We start from the raw sequence: 11,448 nt of genomic DNA on the forward strand, positions 1-11,448 counted from the left end.
CTACATCATGAGAATTTTATATATGCTATTGGACATTTCTATGTTATAAAGACATTTTATATACATTTAACAATATAAATTATGTAGATTAAAAGTATTTAAATAATATATGTAATTGAAGGCTTTCCAATGGACAAAGAAAAGTGAGATTAGGTGGGTAGAACTGTTTTTAAACATCATCCACTTCAGTAGTCAAACTTGATTATTAAAACTAAAATAACTATTTACTAATTTTTAATATATATAAGATGTAAAAGAATTAGTATGACTCATGGAAATAATATTTATATAGGGTGGGTATAATCAGATCTGTTGAGTAAGAAGCTTTTGGGAGAGGCGAGTGACGTCAGCACCTGTTAGGAGGGAAGAGGTCTCCATCACCCAAAATTCAACACGCCTCCTTAAAATCAAATCCCTCCATGTTTTATAGGGCAGGCGCATCTCAGATCGGTAAAATTCGGTGGTTTTAATATACATAAACCAAACCTTTTTCTGTCTTCCTGTCATGGGAAATTTACAGTCAAAACATGGCAAACGGATAAAAGGTAAATATAAATCCTTGTCATTGAAGTTTGTATGTTTTTTTAATTCTCTAAGGCGGCTGCCGGTGGACCTACTGGGTTACTATTTCTAGTTGCGCTCTCCTCTCTTCTCTTCACTCCCATGGTGGAGACCAGTTTAATGGTTCTCCGCAACTTCCTGTTATTTACTGCCTTTATTGCATCGCTGTGGCCTTCTGATGTCCCTTTAAAATATTAATTTGGCACAGAGAACCGCTTCTCAGGATACAAATTGGTTGAATTAACTCAAAATCTGTAAGGCCGGCATGAAAGGAGCTAATCAGAGCGTTGTGAGGACCGTGAGCGCAATCCTGCTTTGCATAACAATGGGTGGAGTTGTCTACTTGGCCATTGATAAAAACCTCCAAGCTTCCTTTACTCCAATTCTTGCCAGCTCTTTCTCCAGAATGCAGACACTGTTCCGCTCAGGGAAGGACAATTCTGCAACAAATCCAGATAATGTAAGATATTCTCATTTCTTTAATTGAACAATACAATTCTGCAACTGTATATGTTTTGAATTGATATTTCTGATCACAGTCAATAAAGAATCAAATTTCAGTGATCCAACCGTCTATTTTTAAGTTTTAAGACTGTTGCAATCCATTTTTTCACTATCACGAATCACTGAGTAAATGTCTTTTGAAAACATCTACAGTCAATTCCTTTAAAATGACATAAATATTTTGAGAACATATAAAAAAAAATCAAATTTCAAGATTCTATAATATAATTTACACTTTTATTAGAAATATCACTCTCCTCTGTTTTAAATAGAGAGATTTATAACCTCTGTTTTAAGTAGATGAATTTAAGAAATCTCTGCTAATTTATAACCTCTGTTTTAAATAGATGAATTTGAGCAATCTCTGCTAATTTAAAAGATTTCTATATCAGATTGACTGTAATTACTGTTCAACATATAAATTGCTGTAAAATTTTAACAGACTTCTGTTATTCATTCATTCATTACAATTCTCCCTTCCTGCCATTTTATTTACACTTATCCGCCTAAAAACTATGCTCAAAGTTGTACTCCAGAGGCCTGAACTGATTTGCAGTTACCTTTGTTTCTTGCAGCCTTTTAATTCATCAGATGTTACCGACGAACTAAAAGAAAGCCTTTCAAAAGCGGCAAACCAGGAGAAAACCGTTCTGATCACGACTCTAAATGCGGCGTGGGCGCAGAACAATAGCATGGTTGATTTATTCCTAAAAAGTTTCCACATCGGTAATGGAACAGAGGCGTTGTTGAAAAATTTGTTGATTGTTGCCGTAGATGAGAAGGCGTTCAATCGCTGCAGGGAAATACATCCGCATTGTTATCTGATGAAAACTGAGGGAGTCGATTTCTCGGGAGAAAAGCTTTACATGAGTCAAGATTATTTGAAAATGATGTGGAGAAGGCTTCTCTTCTTCGGAGAGGTCTTGGAGCGAGGATATAACTTTCTTTTCTCGGTAAGATAAGTCTTTAGATTTTCATCAAGTGTTTGGTGAAATTGCAAAGAAAAATTTATCTGTTCCCTGATTTTTCATCAGAATAATTCAGATTACATTATTATGTAGGATGCTGATATTATGTGGTTTCGAGACCCCTTCACAAAATTCTCATCCAAGGCAGACTTCCAAATAGCATCAGATTATTATACAGGGGAACCAGATGATCTGCGCAATTCACCTAATGGAGGATTCATGTATGTTCACTCCAATGAAAAGACTGTAGAGTTTTTCAAGTTTTGGTATAAATCCAAGAAAGTTTATCCCGGTAAAAATGAGCAAGATGTGTTGAACATACTGAAATGGAAGGAGTTCAGAAGCAGAGGACTTGAAGTCGAATTCCTTGATACTAGATATTTTGGCGGGTACTGTCAACGAACAAACGATCTGGATTTGGTCTGTACCATGCATGCCAACTGTTGCAAAGGTTTGAAGGCCAAGCTTATTGATTTGAGAAATACTATTTCCGACTGGGAGAAATATAAGCGACAAGAACATCTAGGTAAAGGCAAGGACGTGCGCTGGACATCTGCAGACGCATGTCGTCATTCTTGGAGCCGATGAAACGTTTTCAACGGACTGTTGTAGCATCATCATTCCTTTCTTCTGGACTATTATCTGCGCTCCTAATTTAAAGCAATTCAGGAAAATCCTGAATAGTTCCTGTGTGATTAGCTTGAAATCATCTAAATTAGAAGGATAACTAATGTCCCTGAAATTCAGAGACATCGTTCAACATTAATTTTGTTACTTCCCATTTACAAGTTAAAAAACAAAAAAATATATTTGAATAACTTCCTGGACTGCAATAAACAGAAATGTCTGCACAGTGGAAATCTGGTGGAGACATCGTCTACGGTTGGTTAGCTTTGCGGGATTCTTTTGAAAATATTCGTATACCGTTATGTTTGTTAATTTCCATTTTCAGATTTTAGAAAATCAAATTAACTTGCTGCCTACCAAATTTAAATACTTGTTTCCATCTAATTTTGACTCATGATCAAGATAACTTCTCCAAATTTAGGATGATTAGAAAAAAAAACATCGTGATCAAGATAAATAACATTGTTTAAAGAGCCAACAACATAGTTTAAGAAAGGGTCAATAAGGTAGGGATATGTTGCCATTTTCAATTGAAATTGGAATCTAGAGAATTTGTTCTTTAAAGAAAATAAATTTTCTAGATTAAAGGTGAAAACCAACAAAGAGTTACAAATATATCACGGATCATTCTTGAGATTAGCATCTTGATTTGCTTCAACAAAGCAAGATAAAAAGATCTTTGTGAGGTTTTAAACAACATTAAGCTAAAACCTCAAGAGGTACGTACGCGAGCTTTGTTGAGTCACTCAAGAACATGTTTTTAAAGGGGATGCACCTAACAAAATAATTAACTAAAGTATAATTTTTAAATTATTTACAAGAATTATCAAATTTAAAAGTGTGCACAACTAAATTAGTTGAACAATTAGCACAAGAACAACCAATTGGCACACTGGTCTCTTCAAAATGACCTAAACCCTTAATCTTATACACTTAACTCTAAACCCTATACCCTATACCCTCAAACCTAAACCCTATACCTTTTACCCTAAACCCTAAACCCTATACCCTATACCCTCAACCCTAGGCCCTAAAGTCTATACGCTAAACCCAATACCTTATACCCTCAACCTATATGTTAAAATCTAAAAGATGACATTAATAATAAATAACACGAATAATTTTTAATTTTATTTAATCCCTAAATCCTCAATGCTCAACCCTCTATCATGAATCATAAACCTTAAACCCTAGGCCCTAAACCATATACCATCAAACCTAGGCCCTAAACCTCAATCTTAATCCTAAATCATATTGTTGATTACAATTGCAGAAGCAAATGAAAAGAAATTGTAGAAAAAGAACATAAATTAAAAGATTAAAATAACATAGAACAAGAACACGATATTTATAGTGGTTCGCCCAAAGATGGCTACGCCCAATTTCAAGGATTATCTCTTTTATTAATTCTCAAATGAACTACATATTCAACCAACAGTTGTATTTATTAAATAGTCTCAACTTCAATAATTGGAAAAATCCATCGAAACAGACAACTTCTAAAATAATGAACACATGCCAATTAGAAGTCATTACAAAGAAGGCAACCGTTTCGAATCTGTGAGAGAAACTGCTAATTTGGGCTTCACTGAACCCAACAATCTCCCACTTGAAGACCAAATAGCTTCTTAGAGATATCCCTCCGCTACAGGTTTATTGTCAGAGTTGGACAAGGTTGAGAGAAGCTCTACAGTATTCGAACTTCTCCTTGGGTACTACCTTTGTTAACATATCAACCGGATTCAACTTCGTGTCAATTTTCTCCACCTACAACTTACCCTTTTCAATAACATGGCGAATTAAATGATATCACAACTCTATATGCTTTGTTTGATTGTGAAAGGCGGAATTCTTGGCCAAGTGAATAGCATTATTGCTATCACAAAAGAGAGTAAAAATTGACTGCTTACACCATAAGGGTCAGTGCAAGAAGATGAGTCCACTTTTTGGCCAAAAAGTGGAAGTGTTTTCCCTGTTTTTCAGATTTTGTCTCACTTGAGCTTAAATTTTGAAACACTTAGAGATTGAATCTTGAAAAAAGTCAGTAATATAAAAGATAGCTCTCTGAGTGTACTTTTCAAATATGTAATTTATTTTAATACCCACATAATAAAAAATAACTTTTTGAATGAAGTTCTGAAAACTATGTTTTAAAAATGCCTGTTTCAGGACCATACCATGCATGTGTACGACCCACACTTTTTGACACAATTAAAATTATTTTCTCAAACCGTTTTGGGAAATGGTTTGTAACACACTAAAGATTGATGAGCATATTTTTCTGTATTTTTTTTTCAAATATTTTTTTTTTAATTAATTTTTTAATGACCGTAATTATCTTTTTAAAAATTTGACGTGTACGACCCACATAATTTGACGTAAACTTAGTATTTTTTGAAATTTTTTTTTTTTAAATTGAAAAGAATTTTGTGTAGATTGATGACATATAATTTTTTTTTCAAAATTCATTAAAATAAATAAGTTATTAAATTAAGAAAATTAGTTAATATTTCAAATTTATGACCCTGATTTAGTATAAATTAAATGAAAAATATTTAAAATAATCAATTTTTAAATTAATTTACATATTTAGAATCTAGACAGTATAATCTGAAATGGGTTTCAATTTCGTATAAAAATTCTTTGATTAAAGGCACGTAAACTATTTCATTTCATCATATGTGTGCTTTCATTCATGGACCTTTGAATTTGCAGGTTCATGTCTCAGGTGTGGCCATCCCAGGCCTATCCCGGGCCTAATCCCGAGGCAAGTGGCGGGTTGTGAATTCAAATTTTACATAACGGGCCCCCGTTTTATAAACGGGGGCCCGTTTATAAAACGGGGGCCCGTTTCATTTTCTGCCCGTTGGATTTAACAACGGGCCCCCGTTATTTAAATAACGGGCCCCCGTTTTATAAACGGGGGCCCGTTGTTAAAATAACGGGGGCCCGTTATTAAAATAACCGTTGCTGTAAAAAAAAAAAAGATTGCATCGATTTACTACAATATCATTGAAATCCGTACTGACAAAGATTTTTTACATCATTTGGCAGTACTTTTTAATATTTTTTACGCGATTTTTTGAAGACAAGTTTGTAAAAATGGGTTCTAAGCAACGTCAAAAGAAAAAAAAGAAGACAATGACAGTGGACGAAATTCAAGCACAAAGAGAGAAGGAGGCAAAACGCCAAAGAGATCGAAGATCACAACAACGGCAATTGAATAACACTTTTGAAGCATCTAGTTCAGTGCCCGTTGTAGATGAGACCATTGAAGACATCATGATGGATGCAAAAAATATAGAACCACACACGGGTATGACTGTTGATGCAAATGTTGATGTGGATGCGAATCTTGGTATGTTTTTAAATCCTGATGACTATGATGCCAATCAAATTGCTGATTTAAATGAAGCTGGATATAAATTTCATACACCAATACGAAAAGAAATAAAAATTGAAAATATTACACCACCATCTCTAAAAGAAAATGAATGTAATTTGTTTGCTATTGATAGCAATGTGCTAGATAATCTTAATGGGTTAGTTTCTTGGAGACAAATCAGAACACATGCAAACAGATTATATAAACAATTTTTCTATAATAAAAAGTTAGGATTCCAATGTCAATTAATGCTACAATTAATAAAAATGTTAAAAATGCGTAAAGTCATGAAAAAAATAGGTATTTATGCAAAACCAAAAAGAAAAGATGAATCATATAAGCAAGTTGTATCTACTGTTGCCAGTGCCATCGATTCTATAGGAAAAACAAGTCGATCTAAAGATAAGAATGCAGCACGTAGAGTTATAACGACTGCTATAGTTGACAAAATGATTGTTAATAAAAGAATGTTAAGTGATATAAGTGGCTATTTGAACTTACATCGTAGAACCTTGTCAAGAGCGGCCAAAAGAAGAGACACAATTGAAATTGATCCACTAAACCATTGTTGGAGTTTTAGTGGTAGACTTCAAAGGTCAGACATGAAATTAAATGATGAAACTAAACAATTAATTACAAAATTTTGGCATGATAACACTAGAGTTTCATCAAATGTTAGAGATGTTTTAAAGTTAAGGGTGGGATCAAAAATTCGTGATCCTCATCCAAAACATCTTCTTGACATGACTCAAACTGAATTCTTTAAAAAATTTAGTGATGAATCTGTGTTAATGAATTTACGAATTAGTCAAAGATCATTTGAAAAATGCAAACCCTGGTATGTTAAAATCAATAAACAAAGAATATCTTGTTGTTGTAAAACTCATGTCCAGTTTCGTTACTATTATGATGTTTTTCGATATATTCGTTATATGTTGCATGGTAATGATCTTGTGCAGGATTGTGGTGTTTATGTTCCACCTGAAACTATAAAAGATTTTATTGGAAGTTTATTTTGTAAACCACCTAATGAACAATTATTTCTTTCCAGTTCATGCATTTATGGTCTTTGCAATTTATGTGGGAACTATTCTTCGATAGGTGAATGTTTGCATGAACATGTTTCATCTGAGTTTGGACAAAAAATGGTTGATGTTAGGAGATTTAAAAATATAGAATGCCCTCTAAAGGATGGAAAGATGGGGAAACGTTTAGAATTGATTACAGAACAGAATAGTGTGAATGCATTTATTAGTGAGTTTAAAACTCATATTGTTCCAAAATATGTGAAACATTCCCAACATGCCCGATGGCTTGATGGACAGTTTCGCATATGCAAGAACACATTTCCAATTGGAACAATAGTATCAGTTGTGGATTTTGCAGAAAATTATACTCTAAAACCACAAGAGGAAACTCAATCACAATACTACAACTCAGTGCAAGTGGCCATATTTGTGCACATTATATATAGACATGACCATGACAGTACAGAAGATAACAGAAAAATTTTGAGGGAGTATCATTTCTATGTTAGTGATAATCGATTACACTCTTCAGAGTTTGTCCAACATTGTTTCGAGGTATTTTATGATAATCTTAAGGAAAGAGAAATTGACATGAAACAACATATGATATGGTCAGATAACTGCACTGGACAATTCAAAAATGCAAGAATGTTTTATTGGCTATGCAAAGTTCACAAGATAACCAATGTCCAACATTTATGGAGTTTTTTTGAAGCGGGACATGGTAAGGGGGAACACGATGGAGCCGGTGCCTGTATAAAAAGAGCTCTTGCTAGAGAACAATTGAAATTCGAGGATGCAGTGAAATTCATAGATGCTCGTGCAGTTGTAGATTGGTGCAATTCAAAGTTGTCAAAAGGATCAACTGAAAACTCTGCAATTCGACGTTTCTTCTGGTTGATAGAGGAAGATAGTATTCCTATTCGGCATGATTGTAATACCATCATTGGATCAACTAAATGGCATTCGTTTAAGAGTTCTAATTCAAACACATGGACTATATTTACAAGGCAACTTGCTTGCTTTTGTCAGTTTTGTGTTTCCGGAGATTGGGAATTTTGTGAGAATAAAGAATGGGTTGAAGAATGGCAACAAAGATCATTGACACCCATAGATGCAAATGATCCGCATGAAAGAACTGATGAAGATATGGATCAAATGTTTGCATCAAATGACTATGATCGCATTTCAGATCTTATACAACAAGGTAAAATTATTTTTGAAATTTGTTTTGATTTATTAAATAGTACATAAATTTATGAAATCTTACAGTGTATATTTTTGTTTTTATTTCTCATTAAATATTAAAATAAAATTGTTTTGTGCACAGGACATGTCTATGTTGTTGTTGCACCAGAGGACAATGAAGAGGGGACAGAGTATTGGTTGGCTCGATGTGTAGAGCCAAAACATAAGCTAACTACTCCTCGAGTAGATGATGATGGTTATGACTATCCAACAGGATCTGTGGTTGTTGTTGGCACTTGGCTACGCAAATATCTAACAAGAAAGAATGGATTGCCCGCATTTGAAGATTATGAATTAGAGAAAAAGATTATACATTACTCACATTTGGTAGTGGCAACTAATATAAAATTGGATAGATATCGTGGCAGGCTTGCTAATAAACAATTATGGACTCTCTCTATGGAAGAGCACGAGACAATTATAGATGCTTTGCAAAAGAGAGAGGATGCAGATGGTATAATAGAATGAATATCAAGTAAGTTATAATTTGAACCCTTAATCCACCTCCCTTTTAAAAGTCGCGATGCATATTATATATAGTATTTTAAATCATGAATCATAATTACAAAATCTAATCTACTAAAATTTTGTTTCAGGTCTACCACAAGTAGAAGGCATCAATGAAAACAAAGTTATTTGTGCATACTTTATGTTTCATTTTGAATAATTACAAGTAAGTTAAATTTTTGTACCCTTAAGGCAAATCCATTTGTATTTTAAATTCAATGTATTTTGATTATAAAAACTAATCATATGTATTTACTTTTTCTAGGTCTCTCAGAGTAGACTTGGCCTCAATGACTACTATATTGTTTGTGCATACTTTATGTTGTATTTTAAATTCAATGCATCCTGATTATAAAAACTAATCATATGTATATTTTTTTCTAGGTCTCTCAGAGTAGACTTGCCCTCAATGACTACTATTGTTTGTGCATACTTTATGTTGTATTTTGAGAGATATAAATCCTTATTATTATAATTTAAATAGACTATTTATTTTATTTTAGATATGTCTTCTTGATTACATTTTGTGTACAATATACATAAATGAGAGACTACTGGTCAAATTTATGAATGAGATAATTATGTTTTAATCAAGTTCTATTCATTATATTTGTTAAATGATACTTTTTGATTTAGAATATGTTATAATTATAAGATATGTTTCGATACTTAGTTCAAGATGTATGCACATGTAGTTTATCTAATCACAAGAACTATTTAAATAAAATTCCAAAAATAAAATTACAAGTCCACATAATGCCTATAAAGTTGTTTAAGCACAACTTCCATAAATAAAATTTCAAGTCCACATAATATATAAAGTATGCGCAAAATTTCAAGTCCACATAATTTCAAGTCAATATATATGATCTAATGTGCACATAATTTCAAGTCCACATAATATCTAATGCGCACAATACACATAAAGTATGCACATAATATATATGATCTAATCCTATTATGAAACTATCCATATATATAAAGTATGGGTGTGCACGTGTAAACAAATATGTAAAGCCCGTAAAATAGTACATATCAGAGCCAAATAAATAGTAAAATTTCAAGTCCACATAATCCATATAATATCTAATCCATATATATGTCTAGATGGTAACATGATGTTCACTCCACATAATATCTAATGTGCACAAAATATATAAAGTATGCACAAAATATATATGATCTAATCCTATTATGCAACTATCCATATATATAAAGTATGTGCACGTGTAAACAAATGTGTAAAGTCCATAAAAAAGTACATATCAAAGCCAAATAAATAGTAAAATCTAAGTGCTATCATCAATAACATCTCGTGGTCTCTTGTCCCCAGGACGTGGTCCAGATCCACCTGTCTCATGCTGTACAATAAAAAAATAATATTAAAATATTACTTGAAATTAACTATTAAAAGAATCATTTATCAAATATAGTAGAATTCGTAAATTAAGTTACAAACTTACCATATGCTCATCAGATCCTGTAGCAGTATCTCTCTTGTCCCCAGGACGTGGTCCAGATCCACCTGTCTCATGCTGTACAATAAAAAAATAATATTAAAATATTACTTGAAATTAACTATTAAAAGAATCATTTATCAAATATAGTAGAATTCATAAATTAAGTTACAAACTTACCATATGCTCATCAGATCCTATAGCAGTATCTCTCTTGTCCTCGGGACGTGGTCCAGATCCACCTGTCTCATGCTGTACAATAAAAAAATAATATTAAAATATTACTTGAAATTAACTATTAAAAGAATCATTTATCAAATATAGTAGAATTCATAAATTAAGTTACAAACTTACCATATGCTCATCAGATCCTGTAGCAGTATCTCCTCTAGCAGTATCTTGTGCAGTATCAACACCAAATGCAGTGCTAGCTAACTCCTGTACAAGGTCAAATTCAAAGTGTCCAATTAAATCTTAAATTAAGAGTAAAAATAAGATCAAATTAAGTATTACATATTAATACCTCAAAGGATGTCGATGTGCGTTCAAATTGGCTCTGATCAAAATTATGAGGATAACCTATCCTAATGGTAGTGTCCACCTGCATACATGCATTTAATGAAATCATATTTAGTGAACATATATATGTGTACTAAATAATTTCAAGTAAAGTTACAATATTGTAAGAGTTCATATTTAAGTTAATAATTATAAGATACATACCATAGATGGTGTCACAATAGTCAGACCCTCTTCTTGATGTGATGTAGAGGGTCCCTCATGACCTGAATCCTGGAGAAAGAAGCATTCAATGTATCAACATGAAAATTTATATAATATACGACGATAGCATATTAACTTAAAAAGATCTAGTACAATGTCTAGATAGAAATTTATACTATACCCCATAAGGTGTGTCGAGTTGTCTTCCAGTAGATGCAATATTAACTCTAATATTAGGCGTAGTCCTTATCTACATAAATAAAATTTATTTAATGAAGTATTAGATTGTATAAAAAAAGAGATGCACTTAGTTTATACCTATATTTAATAAAGTACATAAAAACATTGACATGTACATGTATATTATATATATCTATACCTGGTCAAGATGAACATCCGAGCAAAGAAAATCCATATAAGATGTCATCATACTATCATCT

At 32.5% G+C, this 11,448-nt stretch overlaps 2 protein-coding genes across 2 annotated transcripts; one reads left to right on the forward strand and one right to left on the reverse strand.

The window, feature by feature from the left end:
- The first annotated feature begins 392 nt into the window (after positions 1–392).
- On the forward strand, positions 393–2,797 carry LOC131060323 (uncharacterized protein At4g15970). The gene is made up of 4 exons (XM_057993503.2): positions 393–545; positions 770–1,021; positions 1,641–2,018; positions 2,127–2,797. The coding sequence occupies exons 2-4, from the start codon at positions 827–829 to the stop codon at positions 2,619–2,621; spliced, it is 1,068 nt and encodes a 355-aa protein (XP_057849486.2). The 5' UTR covers positions 393–545; positions 770–826; the 3' UTR covers positions 2,622–2,797.
- Positions 2,798–10,081: 7,284 nt separating this feature from the next.
- LOC131859773 (uncharacterized) lies at positions 10,082–11,072 on the reverse strand. Its single transcript, XM_059213822.1, has 6 exons — positions 11,009–11,072; positions 10,809–10,886; positions 10,640–10,723; positions 10,466–10,537; positions 10,292–10,363; positions 10,082–10,189 (listed from the first exon to the last, which is right to left on the reverse strand). The coding sequence occupies exons 1-6, from the start codon at positions 11,009–11,011 to the stop codon at positions 10,118–10,120; spliced, it is 381 nt and encodes a 126-aa protein (XP_059069805.1). The 5' UTR covers positions 11,012–11,072; the 3' UTR covers positions 10,082–10,117.
- Positions 11,073–11,448: the final 376 nt, after the last annotated feature.

Source organism: Cryptomeria japonica, chromosome 11, assembly GCF_030272615.1.
Source record: "Cryptomeria japonica chromosome 11, Sugi_1.0, whole genome shotgun sequence".
Lineage (NCBI taxonomy): Eukaryota > Viridiplantae > Streptophyta > Pinopsida > Cupressales > Cupressaceae > Cryptomeria > Cryptomeria japonica.

Bases quoted from the DNA above. Each gene is read 5' to 3' on its own strand.
- LOC131060323 (XM_057993503.2), top strand. From the start codon at position 827: ATGAAAGGAGCTAATCAGAGCGTTGTGAGGACCGTGAGCGCAATCCTG. The intron at 1,022-1,640 runs GTAAGATATTCT...TGTTTCTTGCAG, and splicing joins CTGCAACAAATCCAGATAAT to CCTTTTAATTCATCAGATGT. The intron at 2,019-2,126 runs GTAAGATAAGTC...ATTATTATGTAG, and splicing joins GATATAACTTTCTTTTCTCG to GATGCTGATATTATGTGGTT.
- LOC131859773 (XM_059213822.1), bottom strand. The intron at 10,724-10,808 runs GTATTAATATGT...GACCTTGTACAG, and splicing joins GCACATCGACATCCTTTGAG to GAGTTAGCTAGCACTGCATT. The intron at 10,538-10,639 runs GTAAGTTTGTAA...TTTATTGTACAG, and splicing joins CAGGATCTGATGAGCATATG to CATGAGACAGGTGGATCTGG.